General features: G+C 39.5%; 3 protein-coding genes across 3 annotated transcripts in view; 1 reads left to right on the plus strand and 2 right to left on the minus strand.

Moving 5' to 3' along the window:
* LOC139744412 (roundabout homolog 2-like) overlaps positions 1 to 25696 on the plus strand; it is a 100449-nt gene that overhangs the window by 51457 nt on the left and 23296 nt on the right. Inside the window, exon 2 of the mRNA XM_071654851.1 lies at positions 1361 to 1505. Within this exon, the coding sequence (XP_071510952.1) occupies positions 1367 to 1505 (139 nt within the window). The 5' untranslated portion in view covers positions 1361 to 1366. The remainder of the gene's footprint in view (positions 1 to 1360; positions 1506 to 25696) is intronic.
* On the minus strand, positions 11114 to 12978 carry LOC139744406 (uncharacterized). Its single transcript, XM_071654845.1, has 2 exons — positions 12668 to 12978; positions 11114 to 11762 (listed from the first exon to the last, which is right to left on the minus strand). The coding sequence occupies exons 1-2, from the start codon at positions 12976 to 12978 to the stop codon at positions 11114 to 11116; spliced, it is 960 nt and encodes a 319-aa protein (XP_071510946.1).
* On the minus strand, positions 16772 to 20311 carry LOC139744408 (uncharacterized). The gene is made up of 2 exons (XM_071654847.1): positions 19659 to 20311; positions 16772 to 18980 (listed from the first exon to the last, which is right to left on the minus strand). Exons 1-2 carry the CDS (start codon positions 20204 to 20206, stop codon positions 18338 to 18340), a joined length of 1191 nt encoding a protein of 396 aa, XP_071510948.1. The 5' UTR covers positions 20207 to 20311; the 3' UTR covers positions 16772 to 18337.

The following is a 25696-nucleotide window of genomic DNA, read 5'->3' on the forward strand; positions in this document are numbered from 1 at the left end:
GACCATGCCAATGGTACTCTGTAACAGTACGAACTCAATGGTTAGCAGACGACCATGCCAATGGTACTCTGTATACTGTGTAACAGTACGAACTCAACGCCTAACTTCCGAAGTCCACGCACATGCGTACAAAAACCAACTTGTACAATGATAGTCTTTGCTCAAGTGACACAATGGGCAATTTCGACGCGTTAGGGTTACGGAAAAAAAAATCGCCGCTATTAGTTACGTTCAGACGGCGGGCCCTAACCTCGAGGTTAGGAAACTTCGAGGTTTAGCTCTTGCCCCCTAACTACGATGTGTGTCCACACGACGAATCTTAACTTCGAGGTTACGAAACCTCGAGGTTAAGCTTCTGCCCCCCGTAACTACGAGTGGGTCCCACTCGATGTTAAAACCACGGAACCGGAAGTTTCAGCCCACACTGCCAACAAGGCGTCTATTTATTCTTTAGTCCAACCCTGTCGGACTCGCTTACAGGTACTCTTTTTCTCTCTCATGGTATGCAGAGATACAACTGTAGCACTGCACTGATGACTTTATGCCTTTATGAAGATATTCGTCGAAAACATTTTTTTTTTTTTTTTTTTTAGCGTCGGAGAAGAATATAGAATACAGTAGCGAGTTCGACGTGTTCAGTTTCAGAGATCAAGCGCATGGGAAGAAAAGATGATGTTGTTGTGTCGTGCGTAATAGGTTTTTCACGTGTAGTGTATTTGTGGTGCTACGTTTGGGAGGTTGACCCGGAAGCAGAGGGAAATTGTGGGGGATGGAGTTTACGGCGAGGTCACTCTTAACTTCGAGTTCGTTGTTTTTTGTGTCCACACGGTGCTTAACTACGAGTGGGGACCCCCCGCGGTTAGTGGTTAGAGCGCTAACCATAAGATTTCTCGTGGCTCAAAACATCGAGCAAACCTCGAGGTTTGCTAACTACGAGTGTGTCTTCACGGTCCCTAACTACAAGCTCTAACCTCGAAGTTTCCTAACTTCGAGGTTAAGGGCTCCCGTCTGAACGTAACTAATCTTTTTTTATAGGTGCACCATCTAAAGATACGGAGCGCACACTGCACTTGCATTTTCGCATGACAGAACAAGTGTGCTTTTTTTTTCATTTGTAAAATAGCGAGTTTTGCTGAAAAACTCGGCAGTCAAACGTTAGATCCAATAAACGATGAATGATCGACAAACTTCAACGCGATATCACGAGAATGGTACGTCACTTATTTTTGCGCAACGTCTGCTCTCACGTGCAGTGGGCAATAAAAGAAAGCTGAATGTCATCACGTGAGGTGTTTTGACCAATTACCATGCTTGAAATAATACGGCTATTTTATTCAATTCTTTCTCTTCCCTTTCTTAGGCCAAGATGGAGTGTGAAAGTGACATCACAGCAGCTGGACTAGTGTGGCCCGAGGCACTCGATTGCGAATCGCTTCCATCCTTCAACCCTGACCAGAAGAACCCAAATAAGCAACGATGCGTCCACTATGAACCACCGAGACCAGGTAGGGCGCCGCTTGCGACAAACAAAGGGACAATCTAGGCATTGTCCCCCCCCCCCCCCCCCCCCCCCAGTTATCTGCGGTCATCCCGCGAGACCGATCGACACCCACGAGTCATACGGTCCATTAGACCGACATAAAAAAACAAAAACAGGTCCATGAGCAATGATGAGTTATACATCACACGAGTTATACGGCTCACGAGTCATAATCACACCCTGATACTGTACACAGGATGTTGACTTGAATAAACACTGTTATCACATTAAAAAATGTCAATGAAAAGTGTAACGCGAGTTACCATGTAACGCGAGTTACCGGCATGTAACGCGAGTTACCAACTATAAACACAAGTTTCCCCCAACATAAGCAAATTTTAGCACTTAATTGAGCTAGATTGTGGTGAAAACAATCAAATGCAGTGCTATACACACTATGCTGGACTGAAACAAAGGAGGGCAGCCTAATAAACTGTGATTAGCATCAAGGCCACTGATCACATGCCACTTTGAAGAGTCTAGCCTGGCTTTCACTGCATACTGTACATGTATCCAGCAGTGAATGAGACCATTAGATTTATCTTTTGAATTTCCTGTGTCAGTATTACAGAATTTTTATTACAGAATGCTATAAAGCACAGCAAGTGTTGGTTCTAATCCTTGTTTGGTGGCCTACTGAAGATGACACCTGTCCGGAGATCAGGAGGTTGTGGGTTCGAATCCTGCTCAAGTATGTATGCCCATGATTTTTTATCATGGCTACTAATAAAACACTGATCAATTCAGTGAGCTTATTAACGTTGATGTAGGGCAATTTGTCAATCAGTTGCAATGAAAACATCTCAACGGAAGAATTTCATGAATTTGAATAATTACGCAGTACCAACTGCATGTTATAAGGATTAGAGCCAGCACTTGCTTCCCGGCGAAAGCACGGTGGTCTAGTGGAGATGACACCTGTCCGGTGATCAGGAGGTCGTAAGTTTGAATACTGCTTGAGTATGTACGCCCATGACTTTTTTTATCATGGATACTACTAAAACACTGATCAATTCAGTGCTTATTTACGTCGATGTAGGGTAATAAGCCAGTTCGTATACACTGTAGCTCATGTACACATTGGTACAAATGACCTTTCTTTTTTCTCAGTTGGTTCGGCACTTCACTTGTTTTCAAAGCAGCATAATGCATAAAGCTTGCATGACATAACAATTTATGGAACTTCTGTTCAAAAAAAGAATGAACTTGCATTTAGATCAGGGGATCAGAATACTCCCATCAGTTTATAATTTAGCAGGCATCCATTTCATTGTTTTGTATTGAATGCAGTAACAGCTTATTTCCGTTTATATTGCAAAATACCATTCTTGCTGTCAGGTGGATGTGCTGGCAAGCATCACTTAGATAAGGATCGCATGAATAATCATCGCATCACAGATGCTTTATGTCAGTGAATTTACAAACCAAAATGCCTGTTCGTACAAATGATCTTTTTTTGTTCATGCACAAAGTGGAATTACGAACTGGTCTTTTTGTCAATCAGTTGCAAAGAAATGTACTAGTTTTCACTCCTCACAAAGATAGGATTTGAATTTTTGAAAGATTGTGAGCTGTTTCGTAAACTTGTATATATAGGGTTTGATACTTTTATGTTTTGTTTTAAAAAGACTTTCAACATTTTTCATCTTTACACTCTGAAACTTACAATGTAATGATACACCTATATCATCTAGTATATATTCAAACATATTCAAGGTCTCTATGAGGAGTGAAGCTCTTATTAGTCTTAAACACGCTCTTCTATTGGGTTTATTAGTAAAATATTTGTTTAACATTTATTCGTTTTACTATCTACACAAATAAGCATCTCTCAGATTATTCAACACAAGATTCAGTGCCATCAGAACAATTGTATGTCATCAATTTGTGTCACCCTGTGTTAGTGGACATAGTGTAACGCGAGTTACCGTAACGCGAGTTACCGACATAAAGGCTCCCTACATTTTTCCAGGTCATTGTTACTCAACTTTGATATTGTTAATTTATGAGACCTAACCCACTATCAATTCAAGGTAGGAAAACTTTTATCAAGATTATCTAGTATGAGGAGACTTTCCAAAAAGAGGTCTTCATAGAATTGACCATGTCCTTTTTGTGTAACGCGAGTTACCGAAATTAAATGATTTAAGAATCCCAACATGTTTGTCCTTTATTTTTCTTTTTGGATTCATTTAGTTGGTGTATGTCTACTTAACCCATGATGAAAAAAGTAACTTGTAGATCCTACCAATTACAAAGATATTGGCACATTATCCCAAAAATGTACCCGTTATTTGTAACGCGAGTTACCGTGGAATTGCCCGTATGTTGTATTAACACATTGCACAAACTTTCGAATCTTTTATGGCTGAATTATAACCAGGAAAAAGGGTGTAAGAACGGAAAAGTACAAAAATGACTCCATTGAATCGTATGGGAACTGGGACGCGCGCGACACAAACTGGAAGCGACAATGGCACTTCAATTTTTTCAATTTCAATTTCAATTTTATTTCCATGAAGAATCTCACAGTGCATCTGTGACAGGGCTCTTCAACGTGCGCAGAAGTTTTCTGTGCATTAGTCTCGAATATTGCATGAGAGAACAACATAAACCACATTCTGTTGTCAAATAAACGGTATTCACCTGGTATAATATAATTCAATTCAATTCAATCATAGTTTATTTCCAATCATCGAAAATAAAAAAACATAGTACAAAGTATACATGTGTTGAAATAAGGTTCAAACGTTTGCAAAAGATTCATGTAATATATATGCGAGACAAATTATAGAACAACATATAACATGTACAATATTTAGGAAAAACACTGTATAAATTCTTCGTGGGCGAGCGGAAAATAAATTCGATTATGGAAAATAGTGATCCACTAAAAAGCAAAGCTTGTCGGACGTGGATCGCTAGATAAATAATGAGTAAATTATATACTATTCTATAATAATATACATGTAATTATTTTGAGATACACCGGTTGGGAAAAAAATATAGAATACCAATGCTAGTGCCCGGACACTGCTCACTGAACCACGTGTACCGGGAAAATATGACAAGGACAACACGTTCGTACACACATTCGATTACCCACACGTATATACACTGTAAGACGCGAGACAGTACCGAGAGGAGAGAAGACGGTAACAATACAAGTCTACGAAGAACAAAAGACAGGAGAGGAAGAGGAGAGAAGAAAGAAGAGAAGTCTGCACACAGAACACGCCAAGTGCTGCGACATCAGGACAGGTGAAGGCTCAAGCATGAATCAAAACAATTAAAATTATCTATGATTATAAGTAGAAAGTAAATATTTTCTGAGTTTGTATTTGAATGTAACAAATTTGGGGGAATCTTTTAAACTATTATCTAAATCATTCCAAAGTCTGGGTCCGGTATAAAGAAATGTATTTTGGGCATGTGCGGTTCTCATTAATGGAAGATGAAATTCGTCGGATCGTCGCGTGGGATAGTTATGAACATGACTGTTTCGATGAAATAAATCATGGAATATTTTAGGTAAAAAGTTACTGTTGTAATTAAACATGAACTGGCCAAGTTGAAACACATACAAATCATTTACTTTTAATATTTTATGGTCAGAAAACAAAGCATCTGTATGTTCTCGGGTATGTAAATTAAAAACAATTCTAAGCGCTTTCTTTTGCAATAAAAGAAGTTTATCAAGTAACATCTGATATGTATTACCCCAAGCAAGAATCCCGTAATTTAAATAAGGTAATATCAAACTAGAATAAATAGTTAATAATGCAGATGAAGGAAGATAATATTTTAATCTATTCATTACGCCAATGTTACGTGATATAATTTTACATATGTTATCAATATGATTCCTCCATGAAAGCTTGTTATCAACGCAAACACCAAGAAATTTAAAGGAAGAAACTTCTTCTAAGGGAGTAGTATCAAATGTTATTTTGCCTGGGAGGCTATCTAAAGAATTACTAAAAAGCATAACTTTTGTTTTTTGAATATTCAATGACAATTTATTTGCGTATATCCATTGTATAACCTTTTTCAGTTCCTCATTGACTGTTCTTATTAAAATGTTTGGGTCAGGGTGAGAAAAAAAAAGGTTAGAGTCATCCGCGAATAATATGAATGAAAGTTTCTCCGAGGATCTATGAAAATCATTAATATAAATAATGAATAACAATGGGCCTAATAAACTCCCTTGTGGAACACCACATGCAATTGTTTTACTTTGAGAGTCAAAGCCGTTGACATGTACAAATTGGGATCTTTCTGATAGGTAACTCGTGAACCACTCCAAGGCCTTTCCACGTATTCCATAATGAGACAGTTTGGCGAGAAGTATTCCGTGGTTAATCGTGTCAAAGGCCTTGGAGAAGTCCAAGAAGATACCTATTGTGTGTGAAAGTGTGTCGAGTGCGTGTATGACTTTGTCGATGAGGGCAAGTAGTGCGTGTGTTGTGCTGTGATTTTCCCTGAATCCAAATTGAAAGTTTGAGAATATGTCGCAGGTTTTAAGAAAACGTACTGTCCTGATATAAACTATTCTTTCAAGAATCTTAGAAATAGAAGATAATAAAGATATGGGTCTATAGTTATTGACATCATCCTTCTCCCCTTTCTTGTAAATAGGAATTACTTTCGCAATTTTCATGCTATTTGGCACATGGCCAGTTGTAAGCGATGAGTTGATAATGTGTACTAAGGGATCCACTATTTGAGAAATTATGTTTTTTATCAAATAGTTGCCAATTCCGTCATGACCAGGACTTTTCCTTCTTTCAAATTAGCAACAATCTTTATTATTTCTTCTTTATATGTTGGGTCAAAAAATATAGTTTTGGAGTTAGGTGTATCTAAAAAATCATTAAAAGATTTACTAGAAAGAGGAATATTTTGAGAAAGATTTTTTCCAATTGAAGAGAAAGAGTCATTGAAAATTTCCGCCATGCCAGCGGGAGTGTTGCTGGAGGCATTGCCCCACCGAATTTCAGAAATATTAGATGAATTGTTTGATGTATTCATAGCATTCTTTAATGTTTTCCATGTGTTTTTAATATCATTTTTGTATTTGCTTATCTGATTAACATAAAACATTTTCTTCTGCGTACGTAATAATTTGGTGAGTGTATTTTTGTATGAAACATATTTTTTCTTATTTTTTTTCAGTAGGATTACATCTATATTTATAAAACAAATTATTTTTCCTATTTATAGATCGTAATATAGACTGGGTTATCCACGGGAGTCTTGGAATTTGCTTATATCTATTTTTTATGTTACGCAGGGGAATATGGTTATCGATTTCGGAGGTAAGAGTAGATATGAAATAGTTGTAAGACAAGTTGACATCGGTAGTGTTGTATACAGAAGACCAGTCAATTTCTTTTAATCTGTTTTGGAGACTTGTAAGATTATCTGCAGTAATCTTACGACGCTTATAATAATTATTTTGTTTAATCAGTTTAATTGGTACCTGAGCAAATATAGGAAAATGGTCAGTGATGTCTGAGAGGACGATACCAGACTCAGGAAGTGGAAAAACATTACAAAAAATGTTGTCTATGAGGGTAGCCGATTGGCTGGCGACACGGGTAGGCTTGGAGATTAATGGTAAAATCGAAGCAGACATTAATGTTTCTATAAATTCTTTTGAACTGTTTTGGGAGTTACATTTCATGAGATCGATATTAAAATCGCCCATCAAAAATGTATCTTTATTAAGTATCATGGGATTTTGTACTAAATCCTGCAAAACAGTCAAAAAATCATTTAAATTCGAACGAGGGGACCTGTAAATTACTCCAATCATAATGTTTTTTCCATGTGGATTTATCAATTCAATTAAAAGGGATTCAAGTACATCGCTCATAACACTAATCTCCTCATGTATAATATATTTAAATTTTTTCGAGATGTACAAACCAACTCCACCACCAACTCTCTCGCTTCTATTTCTAAATACAAATTCGAATCCGGGTAAAGAAAATAAATGACTGATATTAGAGTTCAGCCATGTTTCTGTTAACCCTATGATGGAGCAAGATTTATGATCTGGGTTTTCTAAGAGTAAGCGCAACTTATCAAAATTTTTGTTGATACTGCGTATGTTAAAGTGAGCTAACAAAAAATTTTCACCAACTGTATTCGTGATCCGATTTTTATACTGATTTTCGGTCAAATAAACACACGATGGACTCTGGACTGGATCATTTGAGTCAAAGTTATATTCAAATTCTTGTGCTGAGGCATTGTATTTATCGGATATGTAATCTTCATATGCACTGGAAATAATATTTACATGATCAGATTCAGAGTGCCTTACTGTGTTAAAGAATTCATCACTATTTAAAGAATTAAAAGCAAAATTTGATGAGTTAGCCATGGGTTAAAATATAAAACATTCGGGAATTAATAGCTGGCTTCCCGCCTGGTCCTAGCTCAGCAGCTACGTGGGGGTATGCAGACCTAAAAGAAGAAAGGAAACCGAAATGCGTACAGAGAAACATGAAACACACACAAAACAGGGAAACGAACATGAACACGAACACAGATGACACAGAATCAACATCGTTGCGGATGGTACACAAGGCCATGGCCTCGTGTACAATGCCTAACATGAACTTATTTAACAAGCAAGGACGTGTGCTACACGTACTAGGCAGTGGAGAGTGGAAGTGGACAGAGCTCCCACTGACAAGAAAAAAAAAATGTAAACAATCAGCTATTTACCGATATACATTTGCTTGGCAGGAAAAGAAATCATCCACATCACTGAATTATTCTTCAAACATATCAAACATTTACATGTATATGCATTATCTCGCAATCAATAATCACTAAACACCTCCGGTCTCCAACGTCACAGAAATCCCAAAGAGGGGGGGGGGGGGGGGGCGGCAGTAGCCCATAGTCATTTCATACGTTTCGGAAAGTATAACAATCTCTGCTTTGTAATTTCCCTCATGGGAAACAAGAGCAAAGAGACAAACTAAAATACAGCTAACTGAGACGCAACTTGGTATATTAAAATTAACCTAGGGATAAATACCAGTCGAACACCTCATAAGAGGTGAGCACCCTCTGAAAGGGTGAAACTTTGCAGCCCCATGTGCAAAAGATTGAACTGAGCAGCTTTGAATAGTAAGGCAACGCCCAGCCAACCATAAATGAATAACAATGATGTGTTTTACGTAAGACTTCGTTGCCAAAGATATACCGTATAAAATATGTTGGGCACGTTGACTCTCACTTTTCGAATGATTTGTAAATGGCGAGAGTCATTGATTTGAGCTTTTCTATGGAATCCAGGATGTTACGTACATAGTGCCCCAAACGAAAACTGGCCTGTTACACGTGATATGACAAAGATGATAAAATGTTTCGTGTCGACGACCGTGTGTTCGGAGTAGCAAAAGAACAATATAATATAACAGCTAAAACCAGGGAGATGGCCAAACAACCTGTTAGCTATCAAACAACAATGCTTTGTTACGTAATATTACGATGACACGTGTCCCCATTTTAGCACACAATAGTAATGTTACAATAAACGAAATTCACGTTTGAATCGCAAACGTTTCGCTCTTGGAGCCGGGGTAGCAAAACTCAAAAGATTGTTACGTAAAAGACTCTTCGTGGTGTTCAAGCCAGTTTTTACACGTTTCAGAACGAATAAACAGCATTGAAATTAACGAGGGAAGTGGAGCAATAACCCGTCAACTCTAAATCATTGAGTCTATTTTTACGTAAATTACAGTGAGCGTCTTTATAATGTTTGTGGAAGAATAGCCAACAGCTTTTACAGCTTAGAGGCTATTATTTGTGAGTGGCGGGAAATGAAAATAAAGGGATCAGATGAAAAAAACAAAACAAAACAAAACAACGACTTCAAGGAACGTGACCGTCGGAAGAAGCAATACAGTCTATGGAGGACGGTTGGGGCGAAGACCATTAACCTCTATAATAGCTATGATATCATGATTCATTAGCAAGTTTTAGAATAACCCACATAGAATTACTTAATAAAATGGCTGAATAAAATGATTTTGAGTGGCTAATAAAAAAATAATTGTTTCTTTTATAAAACAAACATTCAATTGTTTAACAGGAGTAACATTGGAAAAAAACTGTTCTACTGTAGAATTTCCTTATCATAATTCATTTCGCTATATATAGAAAAAAAATAGAATTCATTCACAAAATATGTTAGCAATATTTAAACAATGTGTGATTCACCTTAAGTAGAGTAGTACAACAGTTATAACATTTACTGTGATTTGATTTGAGCATTTTACAGCTATTGCTCAGACACTGTCAGAAGATACAGGGAAAATATTGATAACAAAATTGATATATTTATGAACCGACAATTCAATACATGTTCAAGAATAATCTATGATAAAAAAGAGACGGGTGTGGTTACTGAAGGAGAATGTATACTGCCATTATCGTTTCGGCAGAAACATAACGTAGTAAAGCAATCACTAATGCTAGACTGTCTCGATAACAAAGTGGTCATTTTGTGTTCAGCGAGAATGTTCCAATTGCATCAGTTGGATTGCGGCACGCGATAATTGCTACCGGTCTGTGTAGTGAGGTTGTCCTCCTCTCCTCCTCTGTAACTATGGACACTTTGTACAACCTACACCGTCCCCTGTATACAGGTTGTACGGAATTACCGCAGCTGGTGTACACCGTGCCCTCCCTCCCCCCCCTCAAAAAAAAAAAATACAATTGTCTTTGATAACGTTCAAAATGATTGAACAATCTGTATGCTATTATACTTCAAGGAATGAAACTACAGCTTCTTAACTTCATTTTTCAGAAAACCCCATTCATGTTGGTTATTCATGAGTGGTCACGGAGAAATTCAGATCGTGGTAAAGCATGTCCAGGATCCATTTCTTCCATGTTCAGCACTCGGATGCTCTTGGAACTGTGAACACAGTCGACAAACTTGGAGGGCAGAGATTCCTGACTTGCTCTACAAAGATCCTCATTTCTCTTTGACCACTGAAGCAAATCGGATGGAGTTTTCTGTAAAATGTATGTAATAAGTTATAGTTTTGTACCGTGAAATTGCATTAGGATTGATTCACTATTTTTAAAGTTATCCTTGCGGAAAGTCCGATCGTAATTTTTGGCGACACTGCGGTATATCTGGTATATCTGGTGTCTTCTAAGTATCATGACTTATATGGGCACTTGCCGGTAAAAAAAAAAAAAAAAAAAAAAAAAAAAAAAACGTTTTGTGAAATAATGTCGGTGACGAATTTGGTTCGTAAATGCAATCCAGTTGTTGGGTTAAGATTTGGAGGTTAAGGCTTCTATCAACGAGACGTCGTCATTTCACGTGGTAACAGCCACGGGTGAAAAGCGGCTCGAACGAGTCCTGACTATATTTATTATGCTGTCCGTGGTTTCCACGTTAATCAACTTGACCAGATAGGGTTGTTCATCCCAGAATTAAAAAAGAAAAGTATTTTGGGTATGGACGCAATAGTTAGTACTTTTTTCCCGGTGCATTTGTGTCAAGTAGGACTTCAAAATTACAATTGCTGGATGTTACGCCTTGATGCGATGTTCATACATCTCCTCGAAATACTTCATGGTTTCGTCTATCGCTTCGATGACGTCAGGTGTCATCTTCTCCCGGGGCACGGGCTCACTGGGCGGCAGGAAAGAAGAGCTCTGCATGGCGCGCCCGTAGAAGTCGATCATCTGCATGATCTGGTCGTCTGCGCACTGTTTCCACGTCTTGATGCTGTCTAGGGAGGCATCCCACTGTAGCAGGGACTCACTGAACGGAAGACCGACAAGCTCGCAGTACTTCCGCAGAACCCCCCGCGGGTTGTTCAGGAGATCGTCGGCGTCGATGACGATGGGGTTCGGCTCGATCTCCTCTCGGACGTACTTCCAGAAGTCGTAGACGTCCTTGATGTAGTAGCCAGGGTTCATGTGAATACAATCGTGCATGAGATGGAACTTGTCCGGATCTGCCGCGTCACCGCTCAGCTGACCGTGGCTGAGTAAGTGTTTGTAATAAGAGTTTCGGAAGGAGTACAACGTACGTTCTGGAGTCCTGATCAGGAAGGTGTGGCGGTATCCGTCCGGCAAGTACCTTCTCGTCTTCGGGCTTACACCTAGGCACATGTCTTTGACGAAAACGTACTTTCCTTTTGCAGCTTCCAGCCGACCCTTCAATTTCGAGTATCTGTGTTAAAATATCATGTAAATTTAGCATCATGAAATATTTGGTCATATGTACAGCTTCATTTCGGCGCATCTCTAGGCGATTGTTAATGCTGTGTATGTGTACTTTTTTTTTTATCGTACATTGAAATGCGAGTCATTTAAGCGTTCCTGTTTTCTTTAAATGTGTTTAATTTTGTTTCACCTAATGTGCTCAGCAGACAAGTTGTATAATTTAAAAAAAGAATTAACATCAACGAACTAAAGGCCTATGGCTTACTGTGTTACTTAGACACTGTACCTAGAGAAGTATAGTATCTGTACTACACACGCACAGGCACACACACAAACTCACACAGTAATAAAATAATGGTATCTATTATGATTTCAAACCTTTCTCATAATCAATTATTTCAGATTTTCCGACAGAATGTCGTCTTAGAAAATGATTATCGAACTTTACTTTTTGATTGAAAAGGGCAGCTTTTATGTTTTTCGCCATATACAGGCCCATCATTTTACATTTACCTTGACTCTAACGTTAGAGACTCTATGTGATAGCGAAGTGCTTAAATTAGGTTTACGTAAGAAAACTGTATACAAAGTTGCTTCAGTTGCTGTCGAGGCTTCGACTGTAACAGACTGTCCAGCAAGTCACTAATAAAGCAACGCCTTCCAACCTATTTGTACTACTTGAGCTCCTTTATAGTTCAGCACTGTCAGCCATATTGCAGTTCACACGTTGTTTTTTTTCTTTATTATAGTAATTATTATTCATATTTATTTATAATTGCGAGAAAATTGGTGCCGTCGCAACCCAGTTTCTTCTACTTTTATGTATACATTTAATGTTTTATACACGATCATAATACTCGTTTTGTATAGAAATGGTCATACATTATGTAATTATTTGATGCATGATCTTACACGATCCGCTCTGTGTAGACGTTCGAACCGGTCATCTTGCTGATTAGTTCGGTGGCTTTGGCGAAGATCTCTTCGTTACCTTCCAGCTCCATCGGTATGTCTTGTCCAGTCGCGTGCTTGAGCTCTTTCATTGTCAGGAAAGAGTAGACGAAAGGCTCGGACCAGACTTCCATGCCGTCGATGAAGCTCATACATTTCGTCATTGCTGTCGAGACCGTCCGCGGACTGCACCAGAGAAATACACGGGCTCCCTTCTCGCTCTCGGCTGATAGATTCCCGTTGATATTCGCATTTTCATGTCCATTTGCCATTTTGACTATCTTCAATGTGTTCAACGCCCTTTTCGCTTCCTGCTCTTAGAGCGAGAAATAAGACTTTTATCCCCGATTTGTTTTTGGTATTCTTGCTGAAAATTCAAATTGTTTCCAATTTGCCACTTTGAGCACTTCGCCTGTACTCCCTGGGATCTTAACTTAGCAGTACGGGCTGAATAAGTGTGCAGCACTAATTATACCGTTCGTGGTACTTATCGAGCGCGTCAAGTACATTTGCCCCTTGATAACATGCATCAGAGTCCCCCCCCCCCCCCCCACGCAATGTTTGACCCGCCCCCTTATTACGGAGCAATGAAAAGACATGTTTAATCATCGGTTACGTAATTCTTAATACTGTCCTTGTGTCCAGGTCAAAATGCTGTTCAAACAGCCAGATAACTGTTGGTGAAAAATGACAACTTGCAAGGCACGTTCACGTCTTAACGTGTATGCAGCGCATGCGCATTGCGTTATAAAATGCATCCGGAATGGTATCTCCTGGAAGCAAGGATTGCTATTTGGTGTCCGTAATGGTAAAAAGTTACAACTACCAGATGGACACGTAACAATAGCCACACTGATAAGACACATTGTACATTAAAAGTGAAATGCATATAATACACCTCGCTGTTTTAGTAGACATAACCTACAATTCCATGAAATCTTCGTTGTCATTTCAACGTAGATTCAAACCACGCATATAAAAAATAGTCAAAATACACAATTTATGCAGTTATGCAGTAAACGGTTATCTTGAAAACCCCATTGTTTGAAGGTGATGAAACAATTGTTTTTGTAAGTCTACTCTAAGACACTTCAGAATATGAATTAAAAAAAAAAAGGAAGATGATAATATCACTGGAGATTTAGCAATCACCCGTGGGTACTGGACGGATGCTGGTGGCGTGATGGCATTTGTGTGAGAAGCGACAGGAAATACAATTTATTTTGTTTCCACTTTATATGACAATAATAACGCGTTCTGCTGGACGCAGTGGCCTCTTGATATCATATCGCATTCATTCATTCATTAGTCACTCACAATCAAAGAGGATTGAGCTGATAGCGCCAACTATCGACGAATAGTTGTTCCTATCATACCAGTCTGATAGAACTGATCAGTAAAAGAAGCCGAAGGAGATTATGGCAGCAACGTTCTGCTTGATCAAGAGGAAATCGCGATGGCCTGTCGCCAGCTATTGACGATAAGTTTACTACTAGTCTTATAACTGGCCGATAATAGAAGCGTAACTCGTTCATTATGGTAACGCAAGGAAAAAGATACATCTAGTAAGTATTACTCAAAGGGGTGGCGGAATTGGGGGAGGGGAGGCTAATGGGGAGGGGACGGGACGTTCCTTTGTCCCAAATAGTTCGCGACGTGCAGAAAAAGCACCACTTCTGTACGATGAGATAAATGAAATACCACGTGCCCCTTTTGTTGGTCTAAGACACTGTCTTTTCAAAAGTATATCATTTTTGTCCCTGGAAGTGATATTCCTTATTTCATATCCCCCTTTCTCCCGACGGGATTCGAAAGACAAACAGTAAATAAATTAGCACGTAAGCCCTATATACAGTGGACTCCCGTTATGACGAAGTCCTCGGGACCGGCAATCTTTCGTAATTTCGAAATTTCGTCGTAACCGAATATGTGATAAAGAACTAATAGCGGATAATTCGGCGGTCTGAATTTTTTACTGCGTTTTATAACCTGAATTTCGTTATAACCATGTTCATTATAATAACAGTGCACTGTACCAACATCGCTCTGTTTACACAGAACATTTCGGCGTGTAGGAGCTAAGGAAAGATGTGACTAAGACTATCAAATTCTAGAATATCGATCATTGAAACGGTTTCAATTGCAGTGGCCTCGATGCATTTTACTGCAATGTAGAATTCCAAAACTTTGCAGACCATCTAAAAGAAAGTTTGTGTGTGTGTGTGTGTGTGTGTGTGTGTGTGTGTTTGTTAAGGACAATATTGTTATACCAAACGTTGTAAACATATCTGTAGTTGGCATGTTTCTTCCTTCTACGTTTCAGGTGCCTTGTATTTGTATAAAGTACAGACTTTTCTTTCTCGATAATATCGATCGCGGAAAAGGCTGATCGTAATACTGTAAAAGTGGTTTCTTTCGCGGTGGTTTTATTTTCGCGCTTTTTACGCTTTGAGATTGAACCGCGAATTTAACATCACGCGAAAATGTTTTGTACTCGTCGCTTGTTACAACGCCATCATTATCGACCGCGAATTTAAACATACGCGAAAGTTTCTGTACGCGAAAGAAACCATTTATACAGTATACAGTCAACATAACATAATGTAATAATAATGACGTGTTGAGGATAGGCATCCTAGGATCCTGCTTAACACTATGTACTCATAAAGTGATTATCGATTAACGATTATTCCCTATAGTAACTGTTCACCTTTAGTTCCCTATAAGTAACGTTCACCTTTGAGTAGAAGTGTTTGTTTTGTTTGTTTGTTCATTTTCCATCTGAGAAGATGGCTGGATAGCCCATATTCAGCTACGTTAAGCTGGTCTTCCATGGGGTCCAGTTGGATGTGTGGTGGGACCACTTCACCGGGTTAAACATCCTGCTCTTTGCGATGAATGAATGAAGCGGGATCTTTAACGATGAGTTGTGACTCTCTCACACACGGGACCTCCATTTTGTGTCCTATCCGAGGGACAGAGTGTTTTGCCTCTTGGTAGAGGGGACGGTATGCTTACACACAACATTGCTCAGTCCAGACTTGGGTTCGTGGGACAGACTCAGACTCGTGTAGGTGGGACAATAAAGTTGACAGAAGATGGTGGTGGTGATGATGATGTTGTTTGTTTTAATCCAACGAATCTTTGTATCGGAGAATATCTCAGTATGTCTTTTTTTTCGCAAAAAGTATTGCAATTATTTTAAGGTTTTTACCATTTTATTGTGAACGGATCTAAACACTGGGGCTAATTTTGTTAATGGGATATATCTACCTGGTATTTTAGTATCAATAAAGGTCGTTTATACTCTGTACAGAGATCGTTGCTTCATGTAATAGCAAAAATTCTGCTATTCATGGAATTAGTTTTCGGGTTTAAAAGGTGAAAAAAAGTCTTAAGGTAAATGATATATACCCCTTTTTGTTAGAGATACCGCATCAATTAGTAGATGGAAGTGTTGTTTGAATTTGTTTGTTGTTGTTTTTTTTTGCACACAACTGTGACATTAACTTCATGATGAAAATACCATGAACACTTTTGGTAAATTAGTTGAGGTTAAAGCATAATCTTTTCTTAAGATACGGAGGTACGGGATAAATTGATTATAAGATTTTTTTTTTTCAGTGAAATGAAAAGATTGTTAACATGCTTGGCCCTGAAGAATTCAATTTTGTAGGTAATACAGGGCCTTCATTAAAGTTTCTTTTTGTATGGAATGGGAACAATGAAATAAAAAGAAATGTTACGAAATGCTTCTGATTTATGCTAGACCGATTTGGATTTTGGATTTTCAATAATTTCTCCTTATACTCTGTTAAGGCTAACAGTGGGTTATCATTTTATTATCTTGGAGGGATATATAGTTATATGATTATGTTCTGGAGGAAAGTTTATTCCATGCGTAAATTACCTCACTCGTATTGCATGGTGATAGTTAATTCAAATAAAGTAGTTTTGTTTTTGCTTTGTTCATAGGATCAAATGAGGTTAATACGTCCATTTTTGCAATTCCTTTAGAATATTTCTTTGACATGGGAAGGTCTTAAAATGAATTTTGGAGGGATATCAATTTAAATTTGGAATTTTTCTTTTAGTTGAAAAGTTAATACACTGTCTTATGTTACTTCGAAAGAATTAATATTGGTCCGCTAGGTATGAAAATATCCAATAGCAGCTATAATTACTCTGAAATTATATTCATTTTCGATATTTCATTATTCTAATCTCGTTTTATTTCGTTTCTAACACATGATTACAACATTGTGATACACATAATAACACAACATTACAATGAAAAACAATATGAATAGTGATACAGTATATATGAAGTTCCGGACAAATATTGAAAAAAGGATGTTGGAAATGGAGGGGACTGCTAAAAAGCAGAACTTGTAGTTTGCAGTCCCCCTGTTAAAAGAATATCTAGTAAAAAACTGAGAAAACAAGGTGAAAACCCCTCGGACAGAGAACAAGTGCGCACAAACACATTCAAACAGAACAAGATTGGAAGAAAGAGGAACGGTAAGTAGTCATGGTAGGGGTGTACAGATATAATGAATGACAGGAAGACACATATTTATAGCCCGAAATAGAAAATTGCATTTAAAAAGCAGTTTATGGGAATTATATGAGTTTATGATAAATATACACTATGAAACATATATTCATCTAAATTCTTCACAAGTATGTTCGTTTCGTGCTAAAATGTAGAGACCTATATGAGCATTTTTTTTTTCTCTCGTGAAAAAAAAAAATCATACCAGTCCTCCGGAGGGATTATGATTTATGCAGTGTATTGCTTATCAGAATATTAATTGGGAAAGCATTTATATCGATACTAAACTCTAAAATTGATGAGGATTGGGACAATTGATTGACAAGCAGAACTATGCCCCTAGCGCATCAATATTTCAAACGCAGATTGCGGAAAAATGAATGAAAATCAAATTAAGTGAATTCAATCAGTTGCGATTTATGCTGTACGGCAGCTGACACCATTCTTACCTATCTAGTACTCCATAAGACTCTTGTGTGCTAGTATCTAATCTGTCAAAATACACATTTTGAAAAAAACAAAAACAAATTGAAAAGCTCTCGCTTCTTTGTCAACAACAGCAAAAAAGAAAACCAGAAAAAGCGAACGTCTTTAAGCCACTCGAGAAATTCAGGAAAAATGTAAGCCCATATGTACGAGTGATCTTAAAGTAGTTTACAGGTCATTTTTATTCTGAAGAAAACAATGTCACTACAGGTCACATCGGCAAACACTAAACATATTTGACTTGCTGATGTGCCAGATCCATCTAGACTGAAATTTGGACTATACGTATCTCGATGGGCTATCAAAAGTACATAAAGAATCAATTGAATATTGCAATAGGAAATCAGTGTCATAGAATTTTAGGAGCTTCTTTTAACTGTACAGGCTTTGAGGTAAACTCATTTCTTTTTAATCTTTCAAAAGCAGTTAAAATCTAGTGATTGATTGCAACCTGTCACGATAATCATCACGTGACATTTCGCAATGACGTCACACGATTCGTGCATCGAATTTCTTTTCACATGTTTCTATGGTGATTTTGTAGACGGCCATGATTCCTTGTTTAGGTGCAGCTCGACGTTTAATATTCATCATGGTGTAATGCGATGTTCGTACATCTCCTGATAATACTTCATGGTCTCCTCGATACCCTCAATGACGTCGGACGTCATCTTCTCTCGAGGTACAGGGTCGCTGGGTGGTATGAAGGAAGAGCTGTACACCGCGCGTCCGTAGAAGTCGGCCATCTTGAAGATCATGTCGTCGGCACACTGTTTCCACGTGTTAAAGATATCCAGGGAGGCATCCCACTGGAGCAGGGACTCACTGTACGGAAGACCGATGAGCTCACAGTACTTCTGGAGCATCACTCGCGGGTTGGTCAGGAGATCGTCGGTGTCGATCACGATGGGGTTCGGATCGATTTGCTCGCGGACGTAGTTCCACATGTCGTAGACATCTTTGACGTAGTAGCCAGGACCCATGTGGAAGCAGTCGCGTTTGAGGTTGAACGCCTTCGTTGCGCTTTCCGATAAAATACCCCGCTCGCGAAAGTGGTTGAAATAGGCGTTTCGGAACGAGTAGACTGTGCGCTCAGGCGATCTGATGAGGAAGGTATGGCGGTAGCCCCTGGGCAGGTAGCTTCGGGTTTCCTCGTCCACACCAAAGCCCATGTCCTTGACGAATACATACTTTCCTAGCCTTGACTCCAGCTGTTTTTTCACATTCGCGTATCTGAAAACAGCATCACGGAAAAGGAATGATAAAAGTCAATGTAAATTCAAAAATAACGTAAAAAGAAGCTTTGGAAAGCTTCTATTATTTATAAGTTACTTCGTTTACGCGTAACAGCTTTTATCTCTGTGGATTGGAGTGTGGTTGACATAAGCCTATATACAACAACAAATCCTGTCGCTTGCTTTTCTCCGATAATGCACAGTCTTTCATGGTGAATTATAGGCCTAAAGTAGTTTGTAAATATATGTTCTACTTCTAGTCACTAGGTAAACTTCACCATCGACTACAGTAGAAATGTAATGTTCTGAGACACAAAATTAATAATGAAGTTCTTTGTGGCGAGTCTACACATCTGTTTTTTTTTTTTAAACACGCACACCCTCACACATATTATACAGACATATAAGTGTTGACGGGTCTAGGACAATTACTCCCTACGTAATAACCCCATACCCTTCCCCTGACCCTAGCCCTAATTCTAATCCTGAACCTAATTCGAACCCTAACCCAAACTCTAACCCTAAACCAAATCCTAACCCTAATCTATACTCTAACCTTAAAACTAACAAGTATTCAACAGGGGTTAATTTGCCCTCGGGGGTAATTGCCCTGATACGGTGTTGACACACGTACATAAAGGGTTGTCATCTACATAAGTATATCACTCATTCTTACGCAATTCGGTCGGTCTGGATGTTGGTGCCTGTCATCTTCCACATTAGTTCGGTCGCCTTCGCGAAGATCTCCTCGTTTCCGTCTAGCTCCATAGGGATGTCTTGTCCCATTGCGTGCTTTACTTCCAACGCAGTCAGTTTGCAGTAGACGTAGGGCTCGAACCAGACTTCCATTCCGTTGATGAAGCTCAAACATTTTGTCAACGCCGTGGAGACGGTGCGAGGAATACACCAGAGGAATACGCGCGCTCCTTCCTCTTCTCCCGCGGCCGCCGAGGCTATCGAGTCGGTCGTCCCGTCTGGGTGGTCATCCGCCATTTTGCAATCTATAGGCTGCCTTACTTCCTTGCTACTTTCCCTCTTCAAAGCCACGATTTGAAATGACGAAAACTGAACTTGTATATCCTTTATATTACTTTGACAAATATCTAGTCTCAACAAGATTCTTTTAAGAAAAACAAAGAAAGGTCTGAATAAGCAGTCACAGATTTTGCTCGCGGCCGTGTGTTGGGTCCTCGTATAAAGTTCTGAAGTAGTGATTTGGCACATCAAACACTTTTAGCAGTGAACCTTTTCCCGTTGCAGTTGTCACGTACACATTGTATGAATAACTTCTCTGAGATTTATGTCCACGAGCACTGAGGACAGAACAGTTCACACTTTGTAAATGAAATCCCTTCTGTTGAGAACAAAAAACAATCTTGAAAAATAAGGGTCTTTCAGATCAGGCGCCAACTTTGAGAAAGAAACCTAACTCCTCGCGTACAAAATGATCGTTTCATTGCTGAAATGTTCACGACTGTACATAAAATGTATGATGCATACATATAAATATAACAAAACTGTGTAATACTTATACTGCAAATATATAACTTTTTGTACATATAGAGTAAAATGCATATAAGTATAATAATAGAATTCCGACACATTGCTACGATGCGGGTATGTGTATGACGTGGACGTATGCGGGTATGTGTTTGCGCATTTAGTGTCTGTGTGTGTATTTAAGTGTATGGTTTTGCGTGTTTGCAGCAATGACATTGCTGAATTGCTCCCATTTGTACATGAAAGACATGCATACATAAAATGTAACAAAATAACCTACTACAAATAACCATAATCGCAACTCGCATCAAGGTAAACTTGAGATTCCGAAATGCAATACAGTACGGAATTTTACAGGCGATCACTTGTACGCTCAGCAGTATCTTACTGGAATGATTTGCCATTAGAGACACGCTGTTCCCCTGACTTAGGATTGTTTAAAAGTAGATTATGATATGTGTGTTTTTTATATCAAGAGATATATTTTACTCAATGACTAATACCCACACAGTTATATAAGTTATGTAGATTGTGCAATAGATGTTATTGTTCATTGTTTTCCCCAAATAATCACGGTGTTGTTTTTTTTTTTGTATATTTAGAAGCTGTTGTAGTATTTACATGTCTATGAAGCTGTTGTATCAGCGTTATAGTATGTTTGATTTCCGATTGTATTTAAATGTATCTATTTTTTTCTTCTTTTTTTGTTGTTGCTAGTAACTGTAATTCTGTAATGTTTTATGTGTTGTGCTTTAAAGGGCAGCGATGGACACCAGCCAATGACTTGGGCCACCGTTTTAAAGATGTGAAATGAATATATATATAAATAAATAAATAAATAGATAGATAGATAGATAAACACAAAAACATTTCCATGTATAAAGTGATCAGACATAAATTCCAACTCTTAACACGAGGAAATAACCTCTTACTGTATTTCAAACATGTGTTGAGGTGTTTGAGGGATGTGTCTGTGAACTGGCAGCATATGTGTGAATAATGTGTGTGGATGCGGGTGTGTGCATAATTATGTATGGGTAAAATATATGTGTGTGTCCATAAGTGTGTGTGTGTGTATTTAAATGAACGGTTTTGCATGTTTTCTACACAGCAATGAAATTGCTGGATTGCCCCCAATTGTACATGAAGGGTATGCATTCATATAAGATATAACAACATTGTCTATTGTTGTACTACAAATATATCACAAAAACCCCACCAACAGATATTGCTCATATAGAATGGAACTGCTTAAAAATATATTACAATTCCAATTTTTACCACGAAGAGATTACCTCTTGGTGTATTACGAACGTTCTGTTGAAGTGCTTGCAGAGGCATAAAATACATGTACACGTATGATAATGTGCCTGGGAGCATGTGTGTGTGTGTGTGTGTGTGTGTGTGTGTATGTTGTGTTTATGTGTGGATAAAGTTGCTGTCATGAGAGCTGTGACAGCAGGCTGAGTTTTCGCTACACGACGGGAAGACCAAGAATACGCGGAAGCAATCAGCAGTGACAGTCCCCATACTCGGAACCCCGTCCCCATATATCTTTGAAGTTTCGCTGGCTGGCTCACTCTTGCCCAGCCTCGGGACCGACCGCTATTTTGGCCGAGTATCGGACTCGTTTTCCCCAAGGACGGGACGTTTCTCGGATTTTATCATGCGCAGAAGCAAATTTTGCACACGGTACGCTCAACTCTCGGCCGCGTCGTGCTTGCGAAAACTCCCTATTATATAACAAGACAGAGGATTGACAACTATGCCATAAATTTTATGTAGGCCTATCAGTAAAAGTATACGACCTCCCCAGAATAACAGTTGACTTACAAATAATACAAAATCACTTGTTACGATTGAAACTGCATTAAATAAACTATATATCAAAAAATCTTTTCTGGCATGAAGTAAAAAACAATTCAACTTCAAATATATATATTGTCACAAAAATAATCAAAGTGAAATATCTTATTATTGCAACGTTACATATTATTCATATGACAAAAGCAACATCTATAGATTAATTCATGAGATGTGGGTGTGCTAGAAGCAGTAGGAAAAAAGAGTGTAAATTGGGGAAGATTTAATTCAACCTGCTATACTTTGCCTGGTTTAAAGATCGAGAAGTTATGGCGGTTCGTGTAGGAGGGAGCCAATGGTGGAAGGGTGACTGTGTTTTGGTCAAACCTCTACCAAATTTGAGAGCCGTCTTTTTATGCCTCCTATCTAGAGTTGGGAGACACAGAATTTCCAGAGCTTGTCTGTTATTACCATACAGCGGCCCAAGCATGAGACGGCAAGCCCTTCGTTAGACAAGCGCAATTTGAGCTTTATGTCTTACGTACCCGAGTGCCAAACTGGTGTAGAATACTCAACCACGTACAGGCCGTATATATATATATACGAGCAATAGACCGACAACAGGTCAGGCAGGGGAACATTGAATCCCTTGATTCAGCCTCAGTGTAGCCTCATGCTGACCCGCTTGACAATGTCATTAACATGACAGTTCCACTTGAGGTCATTCTGGATCAAAACAAGTTTTACAAAACTGCAGTACTTATTTTTGGCGGAATCATTTCTTTGCGTACGAAACGGACATTCATTGCAACGCATTTCTTGGGGAATAATTTCATGTTGCTTTTTGTTGACCAAATATCTAGTTCATGTACAGTGTTCTGAAGAGTTGACTCGTTCACTTTCCCGCATTCCAGTAATGACAAATCGTCGGCATACTTCCAATTGGGGTGAGCGCTATCACCACACGTGTCGTTGATCAAACACGAAAATATGACCGGATCGAGAAAAGTCCCTTGAGGCGCGCCCGCGGAAACTTCCAGCCAATCAGAGTACGCGGACATGTATCTAACACACTGCGCGCGGTCGGAGAGGAAGCTACAGATCAACGCGACTACTGCGGGCGGGGCATTCATCCCGAGCATCTTGGATATCGGGATGTTGTGGTTAATGCGATCAAACGCTTTACTGAAATGCTACTAGCGTTGACATGGTTTTGGGTTTATCAGTATGGCGAAAGATGGTGTTCAGGATGTCAATGAGATAGTGCGCCGTTGCATGACAGTGATTGTCCTTTCCTATCCCCAAATTGAGACGGGTCAACAGAGGTGCTAGTGCTGCTCATGAGCCAGCTGGTTATGAACTTTTCGGCTATTTATGAGAAGTGGTCCGCTAGCGAGACTGGTCTCAGATCTTCAAAGGATGGCTTAGAGTTTTTTTTCGGGATTGGTACAATGATAGCACGCTTCCATTGTTTGGGCACTGAAGTGTCATTGAAAGACGCGTTGATGAAGTGGGTAAGCGGGTTGCTCAATAAAGTGAACTCGGTGATGAGTTTGGCAGGAATGCCGTCTGGGCCAGAGGCTTTCCGCGGGTTGATAGAACGAAACTCCCTGTATACTTCCCATGGCAGAACGAGTGGGATAGGCTCGGCAGTCGGTAGGAACGAGGGGAGGGAGGTGAGGTCCATGCAGTTTGTCGATGTCCTGGGCGACATTGATGAAAGACTCGTTGACCTATCCAGCTTTTCCTACAAAGTCACCCCGACGTAATCCCTCAATCACTGCAGGAGTCTGATTTGTTGTTATTCCAGTCATAGTTGTTATACTTCTATGTCACTGAGAGGGGTTTGTCTTCTTCATTTTTTTTTTGTACGTGGTCCACATAAAATGAAGACTTTCCAGAGGTCATGCATCGGGTAAACTTGTTCCTTAACTGCCTCCAGCGTGCTGTTTTACCAGCGGAAAATGCCCTCTGACGTTGCTTGATCAAGGATTGGATTTTGGGTGTGCTCCAAGGTTTGTCATTGTCATGCGTTTTTAGCTCACCTGAGCCAATGACTCAAGTGAGCTATTGCGATCGCTCTTCGTCCGGCGTCCGTCGGTGTGATGGAATATGCAAATGGACACCATGCCCCCAGCTCTCAAAGCTACCCCACCACAAGTTTCCAATGTTCTCAGGTAAGAGTCTGCCAGAATGCATGGAAGGTGAAGTTGCGATACTCAGGTGAGCGCGAGACCCCCGGGTCTCTTGTTACCGTACGCGTGTTGGGAAGTATGTGTCGATCAGAGGGAGGAGGGTTGAATAGAATGTCTCACATTTAGCGTCAACATCAGTAGCACCATGAACATGAGACCAGTCACAATCACTCAGCTTCTGACCGAATTCACGCATGGCACTGTCCGGCATAGGTTGAGTTGTCCGTTTGAGTTGGACTAGATTCGGCTTTGGTGTGAATTCCCGTGGAGACCACATGACCGTGGCATGGTCGCTGGCGCCAAGTGGGGGTAGTATCAATGGCGTCACATAAAATTGGTTTATATTACTCACAATTTTATCCAGTGTTTGATGACCCCTGGTCGGTTTGTTAACAACTCGTGCAAATCCATTACTGGCAGTCAGCGGAGTGACGTCGATCTCACTGAAGTCCCCCAGTAGGATAAAGCCAACATTGGGTTGCTCAGACGAAATGAGGTCCATCGATTTAAGGAAATGATCGATCAGGTTGTCGGCTGTGGGCGTGTTGGCTGGGTGATAAATGGCCGCGACAATGATGGAAACTGATTGTGGAAGTGGTTCTAGGAAGACTTTCAACCATACTACTTCTAGTTCATCAGGCGGTGCGAACTCGATTTCACACATCGTAATTCTGCAACATGATGTAATATGGTCTGGTAGATCGCAACGAAACCAGGTTTCTGTGACTGCTGTGACGTCGATATCATAAGTTCTTACATAGGTGAAGAACTCATCATTTTTGTTGTTGAGCGACCGCGAGTTCGCCAAAAGAAATATAGGAAACTCGGGTATGTTCTTACCAATGGAATTGACGCAAGCGGTACGCACCCGCAGGTTCTATTTCTTTGTGGCGGTTCGCTTTCCATTCGCAGAGGTGAAGAGTCGGCCGATGTCATCCGATGTCCGATTACAGTTGGTATATTCCTTCGAAGTCGTCTGCCCCCTCTTTTACCTCTGTGGTTGCGTTTTTTTCCTCCGAGATTGAAGGTCGATTCCAAGCTGTCGAATGGTATCCAACGTTATGTATGATAAAGGCGTATGGACGTGATTATGTAACCTTAACAAAGAGTCCACTGGGTATGACAGGCGGCGTCTTTGTTGTAACCTTTGCGCGGGAAGTTCAAGTTTGGCATCCATTTTTATCAAACGAGCTACCTCGCCTGGTGATGGGACGCC

The sequence above is a fragment of the Diadema antillarum genome, unplaced genomic scaffold, assembly GCF_040938485.1.
Source record: "Diadema antillarum isolate AM-2024a unplaced genomic scaffold, OU_Dant_1.0 seq00001171_RagTag, whole genome shotgun sequence".
Lineage (NCBI taxonomy): Eukaryota > Metazoa > Echinodermata > Echinoidea > Diadematoida > Diadematidae > Diadema > Diadema antillarum.

What these genes read in the sequence shown, in the direction of transcription:
- LOC139744406 (XM_071654845.1), bottom strand. Translation starts at nt 12,978, where the DNA reads ATGGCAAATGGACATGAAAATGCGAATATCAACGGGAATCTATCAGCC. An exon ending in GTCTACACAGAGCGGATCGT is followed by an intron (nt 11,763 to 12,667) that starts GTAAGATCATGC and finishes ATTTTAACACAG; the next exon opens with ATACTCGAAATTGAAGGGTC.
- LOC139744408 (XM_071654847.1), bottom strand. Translation starts at nt 20,206, where the DNA reads ATGTGCCAAATCACTACTTCAGAACTTTATACGAGGACCCAACACACG. An exon ending in ATCCAGACCGACCGAATTGC is followed by an intron (nt 18,981 to 19,658) that starts GTAAGAATGAGT and finishes TGCTGTTTTCAG; the next exon opens with ATACGCGAATGTGAAAAAAC.